The following is a 21,232-nucleotide window of genomic DNA, read 5'->3' as shown; positions in this document are numbered from 1 at the left end:
AAAAACTCCAGGGAGGCGAGTCAGTCACTGCCACAACCTATTCGTGCACTGGTGGCTGGGGTTGTCACCTGGAGGTCTGGGCTGGTTGGTCCCAACCGCCTCCACAAGGGCATCCCACTCCATGGGGGGAAAGCGAGGGGTCCCCCCGTGCTCCCCAAGCGCACGGCTGGGAGGGAGAGGATGCCATGGTGGGGAGCAGGTGCTGGATGACCCTGGGGAGTTGCTGCCGTACTCCTGACCTCGCACACACGTCCTCCCTTGCCATCAATCAGGGGGAAAAGCCAAGCCTAGAGTGGAGCCAGCAGCGGCTGCTCGCTGCCAAGCGCCTGCAGGATCCAGCACGAGTGCACCTGACACCTGCTCCTTCAACCACCCTCCTGAGTTTAGGCAAAGGACACCTGGAAGTGATGCCCGGGGGGGAAACGAGCCCACAGACAGCACCCACGCCCCGCACCCAGCCCACAGCCACCCATGGGGATCTCCCCGAGCGGCGGTCAGACTGGGGCTCACGCTGCTTTCAGGGGCATGGCAGAGGAGAGCAGCCAGATCCCCTGCTGCAGCCCTGCTCTCCAGTGGCTGACACTGCCTGGGACCACCGCGTGCTGGAGGTTGCCCAGTGTCACCCGTGGTCCTGCTGTCACAGGGCATCGTCAGCATCCCTCTGTCCTCTACCCAGGAGCTCTCCATCCTCCCCGCATCACTGCCTTCTCATGACACCGCTTGAGGCCCTGGAAGAGGGACCGTCTGGTGAAGATGTAACGGCAGGGAGGGGGGGCACAACCCGTCTCCCACTCCCCAAATCTCATCGGACCCACCGCGGCTGGCGAGACGCTGGCTCAGGGAACGAGGCCCAGCGGGGGAAGGTCTGCTCGCTCCCTATCGCCCACATGCCTGCTTCCCTTCGCCCGGCATCCAGGCTGCGACCTCTAACCCCTTCCAGACTGGAACAAAATAAACTCCGAGCAATCCTCCACACCACACACACACGCACGCACGCACAAAAGGGGAGGAAAAAAAAAGAATAGGAGGAGAAAAGTGAGTAGGTGATGTGGAAAGGAGAGGTGGCTGCACAAGTGAAGTGGAACGGACAGGCACTGTGCGCTGCCAGATTGCCTGCCTGCCTGCAAAGGCCAAAATTAATGCCATTGTTTTGCCACAAAGGAGGCAGCAAAGTAGCAGCGGAGGCCAGAGAACAATCCTAAACACCAAGCCCTAATTCACCCTTCATAACAATAAAAAGGAGGATGGAAAAGGCCAGAACGCTTCAGCTTAATTGGTAACCAAATGAGAGAGTAGTTCCCAGAAAAGGAGCAGAAGCGTCTGCCCTGCATGAATACCAGCAAATCAGAAAAGCAAAGAAAAACGCTCGCAAGTCACGCTCAGTCCATCCCCACTTTCTGTCCCTTTGAGCCTGGTGAGCGATAGCAGGGGCCGCGCAGGGGCCCCGCAAGCACCATTCCAGAAGAAAGCTGAGATTTAAGGGCTCGGGGCCCAACGCAGGACCAGGGAGGGCATTAAGTGCTGATGTACGTGCTCTGCAAAGGCCGGGTCATCCCTATGAGCAGACCAAAGGAAACCTGCATCTGACACACTGCGTGGGAAAGAAACAACACGTTAGGACGTGTGTGGAGCAAGACAAAAAAATTAAACACTGTAATTTACTTAATGAAGTGGCCGCAGATGAATGAGAAGGCTGAAAAGAGGGGTATGAAGAGATACCTACACAGAAGAGGAAGAGATGATTAGGGTTGTTTGGTCTGAAAAGAAATAAGGTAGGACGTGTGTGGAGCAAGACAAAAAAATTAAACACTGTAATTTACTTAATGAAGTGGCCGCAGATGAATGAAAAGGCTGAAAAGAGGGGTATGAAGAGATACCTACACAGAAGAGGAAGAGATGATTAGGGTTGTTTGGTCTGAAAATAAGGCAGTCTTGACAGGAGCATCTGAATGAAGGTTGGCTCATGGGAGCTGGACCAATGCTGCTTCTCTCATCCTCCAGTCTCTGGAGGACCGACAATGAACATGGGAAAAAGGCAAATTTGAAGCAAATACAGATAATACTTTCTCATACAGCTCCCAATTAACCTTTGGAACTCGTGGCCTCAAGAAATCGTTGAGGTCAAAACAAAATACATGGCAAAGGCATCAAGATGGACAACTTAGTAAAGCAAACTGACTATTTGGAAGAAATAGAAACCCACTTGCTTAAGGTCATGAACTAAATTTTAGTAGGAATAAGAATGAGACCCTTATTTGAAGTAGACTATTATTTGTTTATGGGTCCCCAAATTTCCTTCTGAAGCAGCTAGAGCAAGACATTGGCATTAGCAGACACATTATTAAACAATCTCAAGTTCTTACTGGAAAAAAAATATGCATGTGGTACCTCCTTCTTACGCAGTTCTGAGGATTTTAATGTCATCACCAGAGGATCAATAGGCCTTACAGAAGGAAAACGAAACAAGTATATTTGAGAACTACAGGCAAATACCAGACCACTAGGCAGGTACACAGGAGAGCCTTCTCCTGATGTGCATGTCGAAGTACGTTTAACAGCAGTGAAAATGCTGGAGAGGGTCAGGCCAGGGGTTACTTCCAGCACTGTGCCAGCTGCCGTAAAACCTTACTTCACAAATCATCCTATTGATAACGTATACAATCTCATTTTGCCTATGGCTCTTAAAGAAAAACTAAATCAATTTCAGAAACCAAGCTCCATATCTCTTGCAATTAAGTCTATAATGTTAACAAGTGACCTGCAGGATGAGAATACCTTCCATTTTCATAATGCCTCCTCTGAACAAAGATGTCAAAGCATTTTTTCATTTAGGTCAGACACTCTCCTTCTCCAGGCTGCTAGTTAGATAAAGACCATCAGACCCATCCTTCTGCAGCAGTATGAGAGAATCAGGACGGGGAAAACATAGAAACAAACAGGGAAGGAACTGATGCTCTGCAGGGATATTCTCTGAAGGGAGAAAAGGTGCAGGATGTTCTCTTCCAGTGTTGAGCATGACCCTGTGGACTTGCATTGGCTTTTATAAACAAATGGATCTCTCGTAGAGGGCAATGAATCCTACACTGTAACCCAAAATTAGCACGTTCAGTGGCAACCTGCTTCAAATTCACATTCCAAACAGGTGGCACATGAGTGTGCTGATGCCACAGGTCTCAGTGTGCAAGCTCTGGAAAACCTCTCCCACAGTTTCTTTCTCTCTTTGGAACAGCTTTGGCTGACCAGTTGTGAGGGAAGCCCACTCTGGTCACAGCAACAAGTGGTATGGCTGAGTGGTATGGTACTCTCATTGCAGGTTTGGTAATTGGAAGGACAATTTTCTGTTTCTGAAGACCTGAAAGAAAGACTATGAGAAGGGACTCTACCTCTCCCTTCCAAGGATCATAAAGCACATGGAAAACATCAAGGAATTCAGTTTCACAACCACCTTGAAGAGTAAGCAGATATTCTTCTCATTCAATGGATGAAAATTTAAATCGAGAAGTAACTAATTTTTACTGATCCATGTCAGAACTGCAAAGCTGTCCAGACTTCTGGAGTTTCAGTCTTTTATTTTAACATCTCTGAGAACTGCTGAAACAAATTAGCAATATTTTTCATTATCTGTAAATCAAAAATGTTTAAAACATCAAGGACAAAGCTATTGTGGGCTTAGTGGGTTTGCTAATCCAAGGCCCAGAGATTGCTTCTGGACCTTGATTTAGATCCTCCATTGGCTCATGCAGTGACTTTTCCATTACTATTTGCAGTAAACATCTGGACAGATGTTCACACTGACAGTGAGAAGCAAATATAAGTTTGCCCATCTCAGAAAATGCATAGGCAGGTTCTGCTACAACCAGCGGTGCAAAAGCACCACAGGAGGAGGTATGAAAAGATCTTGTCCTGCAATTTCCTCTATGATGAAAAGATGGAGCTGGAGACCAGAAATCCAGTGTAAATGTCCTGTGTGAGGAACAGAAACAGTTCCATAAAGGCATCCTTTGCATCCATCCAAACCCTGTTGTTTCCTCTTTCACAGACAGCGTGGATTTGCTTTCTCCAGATGTGCTATCACTGCCCAGGACACCTGGTACTACCTCAGCCAGTCTCAGAAATAATTTTAAAAGGACCCTTATATAGGAAAGTGCAACATTTTCAGGAGAAAGGGAAAAATACAGAATGACAGCTATACTGAGGGAGATTTCATCCAGCCTGTGTAATACCACTCCAGAAACACAAACCACCCCACAACATTTTTCCCTGTTTTTCTTGCACTGCACAAAACTGTAGAAGGAAAATAAACTTGGCATTTCTGCCTAGGAGCATCCTGTCAAACTGGATCGTATGAGCTATCAGTTACAGGGAAAGACCTGTCCCAGAAAGATCTGGGTCCCCTTGAGCTGGTAAGCTCTTGCCTACCACCTCCTGACACCCTGCCAATGCTTCCTCTAGAAAGGGAACCGCAGTCCTTGGCCAGGACTGGTGGTGTCACAACGCCTTTTTGGTGTTAGTGTCAGAGATGAGTCAACCCCATTTCTGACCCTGAACAGCAGCAGCCAGGAACACGGTCACAAGTCTGAAGAAGACGCCTGGCTTTGTGCACAACTTTCATTTTTACCTCCTATCACAGAAATCAGCCAGAAAGGTTCACTACTGACAGCATGTACAGATGGGCAGGAAACAGCTGAGCGGAAGGGACTACTGGAAAGTCCAACATTTCATAGAGGTACTGCCGTGACATACAACAAGCACACGGCCAAGGCAAATCCCACCCCAGGGAAACAGTCTCAGCCTGTGACACTCCTTAAGGATGAGCCAGTACAACTGAGCGGAGATGAACCAGCAGAGCGCTGTGCTCCCAAGCCTACCAGTGCTCTTCAGGAGTCATTAGATGAGACTCCAGGCTACCCACCTTAGAGATACCAAAATTAAGTGTAGGTGGAGCTGCAGCAAACCCTGAAGTACCCACTGGCGGACTGGGGTGCTGCTTACATTTCCTCTTCTACTTCTTCTTCCTACTTCTCCTCCTGGGACAGGCCCAGCACTCTTCTGCCCTGGGGCTGCACAACCAGGCAGGCGGTGTAAGGCTGGGAAGGTTTGTCCTGGTGACCCCACAGGACACCAGGATGCTGCAATGGGGAACGGCTGCACCTCCACATGAGGAGCAGAGCAGAACCCAAAAAGTATGAGCAGGGCTGATGGACCAGGCTGGAGGTTTGTTCTGTTTCACACGGAGTCTGGCGGGGCAGCTAGTTTGAAGCAGAGTTCTCGTTCTGTATCAGTAACTACAGCCAGGAACGAGCAACTGCCAAGCCCAGGTGGTGGACCTTGCCATGCAGCAGCTCCTCAGCAAGGGCTTGAGCAAGAAGCTGACAGGCAGATTCCCCTCTCACGGCCCCTCCTCACCCTACTCCACTGTTTATTTATAAACAAGTTAAACATCCTCATTGCCTTTGAACACAAAGCCTGTGCCCAGGTGAACATGACTGAACCTTTTTTTATGCCACTGTCCCCACCTAATGTGTTATTGGACAAATTAGTAGGACAGAAGGTATCAAGGTATCAGCAATTCTCTGTGCTGGAGCTCCAGCCCTGTTCCGTTGAGGTCAACAGCAGAACACAAAGAGACTCTGAGCTAATACACCAACAAATGCATGCAAGTGAGACAACTCTCTAAACTCATTAACCTATTAACACAGAAGAAGGCATGTTCATTCCCGATATATTTAATTTGAAGCCCAGTAGCATAGAAAGGGAGAAAACAGCAGCACAGCAATGGCTAGAACAGTCAAACCTGCAGGAAAGACACTGGAGATGAGCTGCTTCCATATAGTACCATAGAGATGAACACCATAAATTAGGGTTGACAGTGGAGGAACAGTTGCTGGAGCACATGTCTAGATTTCTGGAAGGTTTCTTTTTCTCCTTACCACCAGAACATCAACACAGGGAGCTTGGTGCCACACAGCACCTGAGCAAGTGCGAGGTTTGGACAGAAGGATCATGGTTGTGCTGATAAGACTTTACATATGAGCTGAATTTGCTGCTAATATAAATCCTGTGTCGCTCACGCTGACATCCAACCCTTCTCCAACACATCTTGAGACAACGCTGCAGCATCTACTGCTGCTCAACCTGCAATGTCTTCAGGCCTTCACTGACTCACCCCAAAAAGGGAGAGCCCTTCAGTTTTGAATTTAACTTGCACCCCTGCAACAACCACCTTGGAGTTCTCAGGAGAAGAGTTCCCTATTCTAAAATGGGAAGGGAAAGAGGGGGAAAGTGAAACAGGAAGAGAAGCAGAAGGTGCAGCTGGAACGGGCAGCAGAGCTTTTGGTGGCCAAACTCAGTACCAAGGGCGAGACTGCAGGGACAGGGACGCAACTCTTCTGTCCCAAAGGAAACAGCAGCTGCTTGAGCTCAGGAGAGATGCTGTGCTCTGTTTCACTGTGGCTCTGGGGTTTGTTTTGATGGGGAGAAAAAATAGTAGAGTAGGAGAGGGACCAGGAGCTTCCCAGTGTTTTACTACAGCATCTGGTGATGTTTTCCCCTTTACTCTTCTTAAGTGGAAAGGGCTTTAAGATGCAGCCGAACAAGAAAAACATTCTGGAACAAGTCAGCCGTCAGAGCTTCCTCTCTTTCTGCTTAATGAAAGCCATGAGCTCCCAGTGACAAGTGTCTGCTGGAGCTAGATGGGGAGTTTATGAGATTCCTGCCACGTTTCAGTGATATTACAGCGTGCCTTTGGTCTGCCTTCCCCAGCCCAGCTATCTAACCACTTCCTTCCCGCCAGGCGCCTCCCATTAGAGAGTTTCATTAAGCGAATGCTTGGGGGTTTGTGTAGATTTCTGTTACCCCCCTGCTTTACCAGGGGCACATGAAAAAAGTCACGATAAACTTTAATAAAAACAAAATTAAAATGATTAAACCTTTCATATCCTTTAGAGATTATCTATTCACTGCTGGTTGGCCAAAACAGGGCTAAGCCACAACTGCTTTTTACTTCAAACTCAAAACCAACCCAAAAAATACATAACAAAGGAAATCTGCCTCTGCCAGATATTAAAGGGGAACCAACTTTACCCCTGCGTTCTGCAAAGCCAGACCTCAACAGTCCCTTGGTGTCCCGTATGCCAAAAGACAGAAAGATGCTGCTGGGAAGGGAATAGTGTTCTCCAAAATTTGTGTGAGTGAAAAGATGCAAGGAGGGAACAGTTACAAATTATGCTACAGAATAATACCAGGAGAGAGAAGTCCCCGTATGTGGATTTGGTCCCCTAAAGGGACTGACTTTCTTAAACCATGTGGCTCTCCTCGCATCTTCAGACCTTCCAAAGGAGCTAACTGTGTAAAGTAACCCTTGCTTATGGCTGTGAGATGTACATTTGCTGGATTTTGATAACAATTAAAGCAACATGAAACTCAAGCAGAACCCATTTTTCACCTGCCTCTCAGTCCAGCCACAAAGGAAAGAGTTTGCTACCTGCTCAGCCCCTGGACATCCTCCAGAGGAGAGACCCTGCTCAGAAACACTGTGACTCTCATCAGCAACTTGCTGGAAAGGTAAAAGGTCCTTAAGCTATTCAATCCACAAAAAAATGAAAAAATTCCAAGGTTCAGCAGAACAACAAAGGGGAACGCAACAAGCTGTCCTCCTGCTTTAAATGAACACACATGACATGAGATCTTGGAAAACAAGACGATAATCCTGCATGTGGGGGTATTTGGTGGGGTTGGCACAGAGATCAGAAATGCTGCAGTAAAAGGGAACTGCAAGTTTAATCAGCTTAACATACATATCGCCACGAGCTGTTTTCCTCTTTGTTGCTATTTCACGTATGTTATTGCACCGTGGGTGAATGTTTTCTCAAAACAGGACAATAGCTTGTCTTACTCCCTATGTCTGAGGATGAGATGACAGGAACGGATTTCCTCTTTAGACAACAAAGCTGTTGCACACCCCCAGCTGTAGGAAACAGCCCCCGGCAGAAAGCTGGGTGCCTGCCACCAGGCACCCGAGGGCCCTCCTGGCCCCCTCCTCCAGTATCTGCTGCGGCTGGGCTGCCCCAGCCTGCGTCCAGCACCTCTTCGACGATCCATGGACTAACGATTTGGTTGGATTTACATGCAACACTTTGGAAACAAAGACTGAGCAGGCTGCTGCCTTCAGGGGGCTACAGATAACATATTGGGAAAAGACAATATTGGGTTGCGGGGAGTGGGAGAGAGGTAAAAAGCCTGAGAGAAGCTAATGAAGCTGGGCAGCATTTGATGTTTGCACACAGGAGCTCAGATTGTCATTTGGGTTGGCAGATTATTAAATGTGTCAATCAAGGACAAGCCTGGAAATGGCAAGGGGAAGCATGTGAAACGAGGTTAGCCATTAAACACCAGAGGAAGGGATCTCCTTCTGAGGAGGAGAGGGTGACTGGCAGCAGCACAAGACCAGAGGAGCTTCTCCAGCGGTTAGAGGCAGGGGGCAATGGGAGGAGATGGTATGCACAACATCATTTGGAACTCTTGCTTGCACCAGGTGGGAAGTTTTACACCAAATCCCTCAGCATGCACCTCGCACATCGCTCTTTCCTAGACTTCTGCAAGGGCCACATGTTCCAGCCAGATAAATCTGTGCATCGCCAGCAGAGCCAGAGCAGTAGCGTGCTTTTGGTTGGTAGATGCTATAGTATAAACTCTCTATGCTGTTCTCCTGCAGACACCGTACAAGTAATCTGCTTGGAGAAGTTTTTAATTGTTGCATGCAATTAAGTCCCATGGAAAAATGGAGAGAGGCTTACAAAAGCAAACTAATTATTCATTTCTGAAACCCTCCATTACCTCTATCAGATGCAGAAGAGCAACATGCATGTTTCTCCAGCATTAGCAATGACCACATTTTCTTTAATTGAGACCAAGTGAAGGACATCAGATCTTAATAAATTTGAGTTATTTCAAGCAGGGAGAAATATCATTTGGCATAACCCATTTTCATTTCAAAAGTCTTAAAGTTCCACTGGAAGTATGGAGCCTGCAATCACGAAAAATCCACTCCAAAGGAGCGTCTCACATCCCTGTTGTAACAAATTACATTAATAATTACTCCATGCTTGATGATTGTGAATGAGAAATGTCTTGCATGACTGCCCACTCTTCAAGGTGGGAAAATAACAGGACGGTTTCCCTCACAGGAGACTTTTGTGGAAGATTCCTTTCTCCACTGTTTGTTTCACTTAATTTTACAGTTGGGCCAATCACAATTCCTAAGTCCAGGGCTTGGCCACCAAGGGAAGGGAAGAACTGGAGAGCCTGGACAGGAGAGAGGGGAATTCAGAAAGCAACACCTCAGCCCTGAGGAAGAAGATAACACATTTTGTAGGACTTCCAAGTCACAAATTTAAACTGCCAAATGTGGCTGACATCAGGCCTCCCTTCTGCTAAATAGAAACTTTTGGTCTAAGAGAAAACTTTTCATACTGCAAACCACATCCTGAGTGTTTCATGAACAAATCTGCTCCCGATCACACGGGAACTTGCTTCCGTTCCCATTTACCATCACCTCTCTCCTGACGGCGCTGCCTTCACATCCCTGGTGCAGCTACAAAACTGCTTTTAAGAAAGAGGAACATTAGCAAAGTGTTTCATATGACTCAGAGTGAAAACAGAGGTGCAAGCACCATATGAGCATCCAGCTGTCTGCAAGCACCACAGGCAGAGCCAAGCTGAGTTTGGTAACTACTATTTTTAAACCACATGGGTTTTTCTCATCTGGCAACTGCTCTAGCTATACCTCAGTTCTGTTTACATACTTGGTTTCATTAAAAATTCACATCCTGATTTCAGTCTACAGTTTGCAGCCCACAGAAGGTCGAATACTGAAACACAAGGAAGACATGGACGCACCGTGCACCCGCTTCTGCCCAGGGGACAGAGAGAGAGGAAAAGCAGGAGCTACGGGGTATCCCCTCCTCCCAGGGAGCTCTGGGATCCAGCAGCTTTTCAGGGGTTACCAGAACAAAGCTTTATAGTGAGGGTGTTCCTCTAAATAACTGTAAGCAACCTGTGTGGAGCAGGGAGAGGGGCTGGTCCCTCACTGTTTGCTGGCACAGCGAGCAGCATGGATGCTCCAGCACGGCCGGGTCAGGGGAAGCTGGGCAGGCAGCGATCCTCCTGCTGACACCCGCTCCAGCCCCTTTCCTGCCCAAACAAAGGGGCTTTTGACTGTGCTTGGCCGAGTTTAGCAACGGCTTCCAGGAAGCCTGCCCTCCCCTCTTCACACGCGAGGGCCCCAACAATGACTTTGTGTGTTGGAAGAAGATGGCTGCTAAGATTTTGGCAGAGATTAGTAGGATTGCTGAAACAGTATGTCCACCGTAAGGGACCGGTTCCCTGTGGTGCAACAGGGAGACTGTGACATCCCTTCCCAGTATGCGCCCAGCAAAACATTTCTTCAAAAACTGCAAGTACTATCTCTAGAGCTGGCTTAGCCTGATTTTAGGGGAACAAAGAGGTTCTCCAGAAGTATATGGTGCTAAGAAAAAAAATCTAGAGCTGCACTGAATAGAAGATATCCTTTGACTTTATTTTTAGCCTTCCTACGGATTTTCACAGTAAGGATACAAAGCTTTGTAAAACAGTCTATAGGATGACTCACAGAGTTGAGAAATGGTCAGCATTTCCCACTAAACATTACATGACTTTTCCACAAGTCCTCTTACTTGTCCCACAAAGCTCTGTAATGGCCTCCAGTACTGTTTATCTGTAAAGATCAACAAATTTTACTTTTTTTGGGCTCACTTGCTGCATATTTTATTGTTTTTTCAAAAGCATTCTCAGCAGTCCCACAAATCAGGTCCAGACTGAGGTATTCAAAAAACCTTGGAAAAGAAGGAGAAAGGAGCACATCTTTCCCTTGGTGCACTCTGCTCCCTCCTTGGACAACACATGGTGGTCTAAGCCTCAATGCTGCAGGGCAGGAACTTCTCCTCCAGCCAAAGGGACTGAACAGCTTTACACCAAACACAGCTCCTTGGCCATGCAAACTTTCCTCTGCATTTACATCTGATAAAATCTCTGTTTCCCTTCAAAGATGTCAACAAATTCAGGGCTCCTACGAGAAGATGATCAAAATGAAACTCCTGGGCATCATAAAACTCTAGGTGGTCTCTTGTCTGAGCTCCACCTGACCCTTCTGGATCTAGTTAATCTCCTGCAGAGCCCAAGCATGAAGTGTTTCCACCTGAGGGACCTCTGCTCAGGTCAAGCTTACTGCAAGCAATAGGACTTTCTCCTCTGCTCCTCCCACAGAAGGACAGCTACGGAAAGGGAGAGCGGATGGAGATGGAAAGCAGGAAGAGTCAGGAGAAAAAGGTAAGGAAGGAAACAGATTAATCATGAACAGCACTTGCCTGAGGAGAAAGAGGCTCAGCTGTAACAAATCCACAACTGTGTGGACGGCGTGTATGAGTGATGTGACAGGGTGAGCAGGGGGCTGCGTACACCTCTGTGCGACGTGTGCTGGAGATGGAGCAGCAGTCCCACTCCGGGCCAGTTACTCGGGGCATGGCTGGCTGAGTTATAAAACTGGACTCGATGCCTTCTAGAAGAAAACACTTTCAAAGCCAGAGCGAAAATTTGGTGCAGGTTGTTTCACTCTTATTTCTCATTATCTAATGAGTCATAAGTGCATCCATCCCTACATCTTGAGAACGTTTTGTTTTTTATTATGGGTTTGTTTTTTTTTTTTCTTCTCTAAACCCCCATCATTAAAAATCAATTAGCTTATGGGTAACGTTATACAGATGCTTCTGCAGCGAGGGGCTGACATCTGCAGTGGCAGCAGCCCAGATACTACAGCAGTAGATGTCCAAAAATACCCCACAGAGGAAAATAAACCCCCACCCCTAAAGCTGTATTCTTTCTGATCAACAAAACAGCTGAATGTACAAGCCTGGGCCCACTTCCCTCTCTCCTGCATAATTAGCACATTTCTCAGAGCAAGCAGAAAAGTTTAATTGTCTTTAATTATCCAGTTCAAGGAGGATTGGGTTTCTTGCCTATGTCCATATAATTTCCCTGCCAACAACTTCATCATCCCTTTCCTGGAAGTGGAGTGTAGCTTCTAAAGCTCTCTTCCATAAAAGACACAAAAGTTTCAGTGAAGGCTGTGCTGCTGGAACAAGCAGAGACAAAGGTCCTTGTGTCTACAAGGCTGTTGCTGAGGCTGCTGCATGTGTTTTCTGCGGGGTGGGAGGGAATGAGTTGCAACTAATGTGCAATCAAGAACCATCACAATTACAAATGTAAATGAACAGGCAATTGGCACTGACCTTTGTAGATTGTTAGAGGACTAATTAAGGTATGATCAGACACTCTCTTCCAACAGATTGAGATGCATCTATACAAGCAAATATCTACGCACCGCCCCAGAGACAGCAAGGCTTTTTCCTACATGCTTGCACACACCAGCGAGTACGTACACACACAGAGACACGGCGTTTCACCCCAGCATCTGCTCCCTGCCATGGTGGAAACAGGACAGAGTGGGAAAGGGAACAAAGCAACACCACTCGGTCTGCACGGTCCCACTTAGCACAAGGCTACAGCACGAGGCTGAGCTACCTGTCATGACGGCAACCAGCAGCTTTATGCAAAGCTGGGGATGAAGAGATTGGCACAAACTGGATGAAGTTAGGTAAAGAAAAAAAAGTGATAAAGGATCTTTCAGGATTTCTAGTAAAGCCACAAAGTTCTCCAGCAGCACAGGAGTGACCGTGGCTGCCCAGCTGCTGGCCCAGGGGTCTTTCCTGGCAGAGGCAGCAGCTGGCAACTTGGGACCCCTTACAACGTGATCCCTCGTGCCTGCTTGCTCCTGGTCACAGCGCACCAGATGGAAGAGCAAGGAGAGGGATGATGTTTCACACTATTGCTGAGGCAGATGAGCAGTTAGCCTGCCAGACCAGCATGAAAACAGACCAGCACAAGGAGAGAGCAGTTTTCTGCCACTTCAGCCCTGCCCTGAGCACTGGGAGAGAAGACAGGCGCCAGTCAAGGTCCCGCTCAGGGCCTCGTCCTTGCCCATTGAGTTTCAAGCATCTCCCAGCATCTCTCCACAACCTCCCCAGGCTGCCGGTCCAGGGCTGGGCCACCCCCTCAGGGAGGAGGTTTGCACAAGGTAGAAAAGCTGCAAGGACTGAAATGTTTTAAGAGTGCTCAAAACAAGCAGTGATAACAAAAGAGGACTGACTTTGGAAAAAAAATGCAAGCTGATACCGTATTTGTAGGGAAACTGAATTCAAAACAAATATAATTAACTAGAAGGGGAGAGAGAATCACAGCAATGATTACAAGGGAGTAACAGCAGCATCAAAACAAAACACTGCATTTGTAATGCAGCAAAAAAAAAAAATCAGTATCCCTTTGGGTCCCCTGACAGAGATGTGTCACAGATCAGAAAAGCACTTTTGCTCAAGGTGTGTGAAACGCAGGGAAGGCTCTCTCATATTATATGCTATCATAAGAGACTCTCATCAAAAGGCAGAAAGGAAAGTCCACCTTGCCCTCAGAAAAAAAACAAACAATGAAAACCCAACGGGGATACAATAGAGACACCATCGTATTACAGAGGAGGAAGAAATGCAGAGAGCCAGCTGCAAACCCGAAGCGCAGTCCTGCCACGAAGGAAGAGCAGTTCCCAAACTGGCAGCATCCTGCTGGGAAGACCCATCAGCAAAGCCCCACTGAGGAGAACGTGCTGCTCTCCTAAACGGGTGTAGCAGCCAAATATAATGGCAAAGTTCAAAACCCAGAAAAAACCAAACACGTCAGAAGAGTGAATTTAAGCCTAGGTACATGCACATTCCTGCTACACATCGCTGACACTGAAAACTACTGAAAAATAACAGCCAGCTAAATAATAAATAAGAGCAGCATTTTATAACACTGGAAGTTTAAACATCACAGAAAAAGGGAAAGGATCAGGCTGTTCAAGGCAGATCTTTTTACGCATGAAGAAATTACACTGAATAAATCAAGCTGAGAAACAAATTATTGTTGTGCCCTGCAAGAGGCCAACCTTGCCTGCTGGGAGGAGCAGCCCTGAATGCCAGGCGATGCCCCTGCCTGTCCTGATGGCCAGGAGTGGAGATACCAGCCCAGGAACCTGCCAGGGCTGCCTGGCTCCAGCTTGTGACATCCTGACGCACCCTCCCTCAGGATATGTCCTCAGCCCAGCTGCTGGCCTGGGGCGACCAGGCCACCCCACTTTATAATCCAGTTGATATTTTGACACCGTAACAGGATCAGAATAAATGGGAGATGAGAGTATCTGTTCTCCCCCACGGGGGTACTGCAGCTTCTCACCCAGATCCAACTCCCATCACTGCAGGGATAACTGGACCAGTAACTTGTGCCTGCGGCCACCAGCGAGGTGTGCCTGCTCACTATCGCTCAACAATGGGCTGGAAGAGTGCTTGAAATTAAATATTTCAGGTCAAAGCGACCCGCAAAACAGATCTGAATTCTCCCCCTCCCCCTCACCATTGCATTCTAGAGAGTCTGATTTTTACTTGCATTTTTAACCTTCAAAATATGATAAAAAAATTCTTAATGTCTTGTTTGCTGTAAGTTTTCGTTAAAGAACCAACAAGGTTAAAGGAAATTATCTCAAGCCATTTGAAAAAGTAAAATATTTTTAAATGGAGATTTCCTTTCAGTGACTTGTCAAGCCTTTTAGTTAAAAAAAGAAAAGTTACACATTTTTAAAATGGTCAACAAATCCCTTTCCCTCTCAGCTTGTCAGCTTCTGCACCCTCAGTACCTACAACGTCATAATCCTGGCAGACATACAGGGAAAGATAAGGTTTCTAAAGTAAAAGACAAAGTAAACAAAAATTTCTAAAGTAAACAAAGGTTTTCAAGACTGTTCTGTATATCATAAAAGGGCACAGATAGTTTTTCCTCTCTGTTCATTTTGCTTTTAAGAAAACTCACAAACCATACAACACTGGTCAACATATCCTTTCGAAATCTGAGTGTTTTTCTAGAGTGGAGCAATGCAGAGAAGCAGAACAGCTATAAGAGCTGCTGTCCCCTCCGGGATGGTGCGGCAACCACAGCACGCTTTCACTGTCACCGTGACCTTTGGGAAAGCATATTCCATGCCCTCGACTCCACTGGGCTGCTGAGTTCACAGATCGGTCATTTTTTTCCATGAGACTGAATTTAACTCTTCATGAAAAATCTCCTGGTTTACTTTTCGGGTGTTCTGCAAGTATTTCAGATCCTTGCTACTAACACGCATAACAGCAGCACAACCCAGGTCTTAATTCAAGGGACATTTCTAAGACCCACACAGATTCTCCTCCAGCTGGTGTTGCTTTCCATGTTCAATGCCTTTAAGCTAAGATCACTTTTCTTGTCTCTATATGCATTAATTGCAGAATGCCAGTTCCTCAGAGCACTTTTCTTGTAAGATTTAGCCATTTGAACAGCAGTCATGGAGGAAAGTCCTGGTTGAAGCTGAGAGGAGGGTTGTGAAGGCTTTTGCTGGCACCCTGCCAGCTCCAGCATCTTCACATCCCTGACGGCACATGCACCAGCAAACTTGGGCAGGCTCTCCTCCTCCCTCCCTCCAAAGAGGACTTCACAAGATCTTCCTTTTTCCTAACATAAAACACTTCTTAACCCTTTAAATGATTAAACAATATTTGTTTTGCCCAGCCTAACTGTCCCCTTTGAGGCACATTTTCTCTTGGTACATTCACAGCTGCAATCCCTTTCCTTTTATCTGTCCTTTCTATATGAAGAAAAGCTCCATCCAAGCCCTTCACTTCATCCAGCTTGTCAAGTGGAGACACAGAAAACAGAGAAACACTCACCCCTTCTCCTGCCCACCCTCTCAACCAGCTACTCCTCCTGAACCAATGTGGCTGAAATACCAGAAATCAATGAACAAGCTGGGACAGGTCTGCACTGGAGCTCAGGACATCACCTGACACACAGCAAAATATCTACCAAAAATATAGTACACTGGTTTGTTAGAGTTGTCCAAATTTGATGGTACCTTATACACTCAACACAATAATCCTCTGTTTAAGACACTAGTCAGAAAAAATACACACACTTCTACACGTAAAACTTGCGTTTAGCCCCCCTGGAACAGAGGGAACCACTTAGAAGTACAAAACGAAGCACGTGCATAAGTATTTGGTGCTTCAGAGCCCCCACCCACAAACCCCATGAAGCAGAGTTATAAGGGATGCTGCAGGTACCCAGGGGTCTAGTCCTAGCTCAAGGCAGCTGGGAATTCCGTAAAATATTATTGAAAAATGATAAGCATTATCCCTACAGCAGGGAAGAGAAATAAGAAAGTCACCGAGCTTGCCATGAAACTGCACAGAGCATCTGATGCTGCTGGTGAGATCCTGTGACAGAGAGCAGCCAAGAGCCCGACCCTGTTCATGCAAGGGAGGCAGCACTCACCAGCCTCAGCAGCTGGGCACTTCCTGATGGTGAAGATCTGTCCCAAGTCTTCCTCTTCTTCAGGGAGACCCTTCTGGAGGCGCTGCAGCTTACGTAGGCTTTCACTCCGCTGGTGTTTCATGGAGCGCACGTGCTGGATAAGGTTCAACTTGGCCTTGGTGGAGTAGTTACAGAGGACACAGTGATAATAGCAGCTTTCACCCTCAATCCCGCTCTCGTGATGCTGCAGGTGCTGTGAAGAACAAAGTAGAGAGATGTGAGTTTCCTGTATCACCTCCAGTCTCCCTGGGTTAGTCCTCTGTAAATTGCTAAAAGCCACCTGGGAATTAAGGAAGAAACGACATTTTGACAAAAACACAGGAAGATCAAGCCTGTTTATTCTCAAGGTACCATGCACTCTCCTGCTTAGAAGCAAGAAAAACATAACACACTGAAACAAGCACAGAAGCAAAAATCCAGATAGGCAAGATCATCTCCTTCACTGAAAAAAAGTACCGGATCCAACATTAACAACTATTCACGACCTACGCATGGCTAATTCTTTCATATTTAAAGCTTATCCTGGGAGGGGATCCAACTTCATGTCAAACAGATAAAATTAAATTTGATAAATTCTCATTGAAAACGAAGAAGAATAAAACTCAAACAATCCTAGAACACAATGAACCCATTAGATCGAGAGGTCCTGGAAACAGCGTATGGAAGCAGAGCACGGAGCGTGTGCCATCCTATCCATCATCCCGTGCTCCGCTCCCTGGCATCCACGTTTTACTCCCTTGGATCTGGAAGAAGGCAGCAGCCTGGCCTGGGAGATGGCTGTGATGGTGATGGAGACTGAAAAGCCAACGGTGAGCACGCAGCTGGGTGTCACTGCGAGAGGTTAGCACTTGGAAAAAAAAATAATCTTGTCACCTGCACTATCACAGCCAATACAGCTAATTCTAGAGTATTATACTTTGATTATTTGACAAGATCTATCAATTATCTGGCACAGAGGTCCATGCTGCTAGGGAAACGAATAGCCATTTTATGTCCTGGATCCCAAGGATGTAGCAATTAGTTCTTAAAACCAGAGGGAAGAATTTGCTGCTCAGAGCCATGCCAGCTGTCAGGGCACAGCCTCTCTCTGCTCAGTTTGGGCAGTGGCAAGGCTGAGAGTTCACAGTAACTTTCCCAGTTCCCACAGTAAGGGCTTATCACAAGTTGAGGAAAAATGGATACCAAAGTCAAATGACACAAAAGACTCCTCGGTGAAGGCCATTTGGTGTTTCCACCACACACCTACCTTTCAGCTAAGCAATAATCCCTGCCAGTTCTTACCATCCAACCCCAAGACCTTTTTGCCCTTTGGGTCATCTCATGAAACTCTTTCCTTGCCACGCACTTCACCCCAGACACATAAGTAAGGTGATTTGGACACGTTCTCAAGGTCTGTCAATCAAGAATATTGCCTACGTGCAGCCAGGACCTTCTGGTAAAAAATTCTGACGTGTATTATCTCAGTTACAGCTAAGATAAGATTAAAGACACATATTACCCAGCGCTGTGTGCTTAGCTAACACGGAGGAAGGAGAGCCCTCTGAGTCTAGGAATGATTAAAAATAGGATAGGAGCTGATGCTGAGGCTTCTGATTGGAAGGATGAGGGAAGAGAATAAATGTATTCTAGATCTGGCTAATTAGACTAGCCTCTTTTGGGATCGCGATGTATTTAATTAAATTCACTGTAATATTTGAAGAATCCACCAGGGCACTAATCCCACTGGTGCCCTCAAAAGATTTTTTTGCTGTTTTCCCTCATAAGAACTACTTCTTCCTCTCATTTCTATTGTTTGCATGCATTACCCTCTTCCTGAGCTAGAAAAAGAGAAATGGCTTAAGACATAAAAAGCTAAGGTTAGAGAGCCACTCGCAAGAGCCATGCGACCGGCTCTCGTGGCCCAGCTTAACCAGCCTTGCTCTGCCCTGCTTAGATCCAGCCTCTGCAATGAAACCTCCCTGCTGCCCCATCTCGCTGCAGGCTGGGGGTCTCGCCCCAGGAGATGTGCAGCAAGTCCCATCTCCTGTCAGTCGAGAGGTGCATTGGGGAAGCCTCCATCCTACAAACCCCGCATTCGAGCTCAGAAAGTGCCAACGGGCTCAGCAGCAGCTTCTGCGAGAAGGCAGAGGAAACCCCCAGTGAGCAATTAAGAGAAAAATCTGGTCACAGGTTCAAGGAAATATTAAGGACATGGTCTCTGTGGGAACGAGAGGAACGAGAGGCACAGTCTGTACTGCTCTCATTTAAAGAGGGATTTTAGGAAAACATTTGTTTTAAACAGTTTAATAAATGTGTCTTGTTTTCTGCTCTTGTTTTGCTCCCACTCCACGCATGTGAGGTACGTTCAAATATTCCTTGTGCTTGGGTCAGCTTCACCTGCCTGTCGTGCTGCAGGAGTCAACACCACCAAGTCCACCCCTGACACAATGTGACATCGCACAATGTGACCTCTGATTCACGTCAGCCTTCCAACAGAGGAAAGGAGCAGGCCAGACTAGGACAACACAAGTTGTACGAGCAAGTACCAGCTGTGAGCTGCTGGAAGTGATGAAACGCTGGACAAGTATGTGTAGTTATTGTCCATCACACTGTTAAGCTTTCCCCTTGTGAGAATTTATCCGTATCACAGAAAACAAATTCAAAATATTAAACCAGAACCTTGTTAGAAGACAAATCAACTTGAAAATCAAAGGAATATATTGTTCCAAGGAAAACCAACCAACTTCTGTCAGAGAACATTGATTTCTGCAAGTCTGGGGGGCTGTTTGCCCCCTCCCTCTCAACGATAGGAAACTTCCAACATCTGGTTCTTCACGCATGGCATGCAAAATATTGATCAGGTTTAGTCAAAGCTCCACTTTAAATCAGAAACAGACAGAGGAACGCTCTGATGGAAACCATACGGCTCAGAAGTACAGCTTCCCAGGGGGATGCGGGCTGTTCCTCTATGTACACTAACTGCAGCACAACACCACGCTGCTCCCAACACCTATTCCTACACGCAAATCAAACCAAATCTGACCCATCTCCCATTTGGGAAGTGCTGGGGTCTCTGGGCAAAGCTGTGCTCTGGCTCTGCAGCACAGTGATTAGTGCAGGAAGATTCTGCTTAGAGACTTCTATTTGCCACAACCCCTGCACTGCCTCCCCTGATCTTCACCACTGTGGAACACCAGTTCCTCACCAGTTACAAACATCCCAGCTGCCAGAGCCTCGCCTTTAGCTTCTCAGGAGGAAAATGCAATTTTGGGGTGACTTCGTACCAAACTGCACTGGCTGTGTGGCTGTGCTCGTGCCGGCAGCCAGGATGGATTCAGCCCTGCCCCAATCGACCGCTCAACGAGTGTTTTGGGCTGGTTTAGGGAGAATTGCACATCAACCTCCCCCTTCCTCTGGGCTTGGCTCAGAAAAGCCAGCATGTTGGGAAGGTCTGAACATGAAGACAGTTTAAATAAGCAAGAGAAAAATTACAACTTGTGCTTATACACGCTGCGGAGCTCTGGGAGCCAGCAGACAGCAATCAATCCCTTTGGGGCTGTCCACAGCCCCCCGTCCCCCAAACACGAGAGGAGGGAGAGGGAGGCGACTGCACACAGACAGCATCCACACCAGGGCTGCCCACAGCCCCTCAGCACAGCCATTAGCTGGGCCAGGAGAAGGGATGGAGAAGGGGAGAAGAGGAGAAGGGGGTGTGGAGGGTGAAGGCACAGACTGGCCAGGGCAGGAGGGGTGCCTGGGGAAGCAGGGGAGACACACGTGCAGTGGGACGAGCTGACCCATGGCAGACTGATAGACTGCCTTTCCAACCCTCACTCTCTAACATCAGGCCTGGAATTGCTTTCTTCTAATAAATAATAGCATAATAAATGTTCACAGCATATGACTATGGAAATCTAATTTTTAAACAAAGGAATGACGCTCTATTCAGTTTTCCTTTCTCTCCACCTTCATCTTTCACATACCTCGAACTTTCTTTATCTTACCATCTATCTTTTCCCCATCTAACACTGCCTCACCCACAGTATTCTTCAATAATCATGGAATTTAATGCGACAGCTGTATTAATCTGTCTGACTGCAGGCAGTCCTCCTCACCCCCATGCCATGTACTCAAACTACGTTCTTTGGAGATGAGACTGTTGTAAGCAGGACTGAGGATCCATGTTGCTGCTATTACACAAGTAACGAACTCTCCTGCTGAATACCTTTGTAGGTATTACTGTAGTTAATGTTAACCATTTAATCCGATTTCTAAAAACTTTTGTACGTCTTCTAAATTTTAAAAGATGTTAAATCTGTATCTGCTCAAAACCTCTTCTGTATTAAGTTTATTCCAAGCCACCATGTAAAGAGCCTGATTTCTACGGTAACATGAACAGATAATCCTCCCTATAGCACTCTGTTGCCAGAAGGCACAGTGTTATTTTCCAAACCCTCTTTGCTATGTTTAGTGGGTCAGGTACCGTTCTGGGGGATATCTGACCTGTAACCCTAGCTCACTAGGGAGCCGCAATAACCACTTTGAACTATCTTGTGCTTTTGATGTTTATTATTCATTAGAAAAAAGGCTCAATTTCTATGCAATCTTAACTTCATCTTGTATAATGCTTCCCCTTTGGAAGGCCCTAAACGCTCCTCAGGATGAACCCACACTGACAACAGCAGGAATCTCACAAGCCCTTGGTCTGCAAACCGTAAAACCAACCGTATCTCTGTAA

General features: G+C 46.8%; 1 protein-coding gene across 1 annotated transcript in view; it reads right to left on the bottom strand.

The window, feature by feature from the left end:
• ZFHX3 (zinc finger homeobox 3) overlaps window positions 1–21,232 on the bottom strand; it is a 112,333-nt gene that overhangs the window by 58,309 nt on the left and 32,792 nt on the right. Inside the window, exon 3 of the mRNA XM_014942158.1 lies at window positions 16,477–16,708. Within this exon, the coding sequence (XP_014797644.1) occupies window positions 16,477–16,708 (232 nt within the window). The remainder of the gene's footprint in view (window positions 1–16,476; window positions 16,709–21,232) is intronic.

The sequence above is a fragment of the Calidris pugnax genome, unplaced genomic scaffold (assembly GCF_001431845.1).
Source record: "Calidris pugnax isolate Ruff unplaced genomic scaffold, ASM143184v1 scaffold28, whole genome shotgun sequence".
NCBI classification, from domain to species: domain Eukaryota; kingdom Metazoa; phylum Chordata; class Aves; order Charadriiformes; family Scolopacidae; genus Calidris; species Calidris pugnax.
Note: the sequence above shows the minus strand (reverse complement) of the source record. Positions and strands in the feature narration are given on the sequence as shown.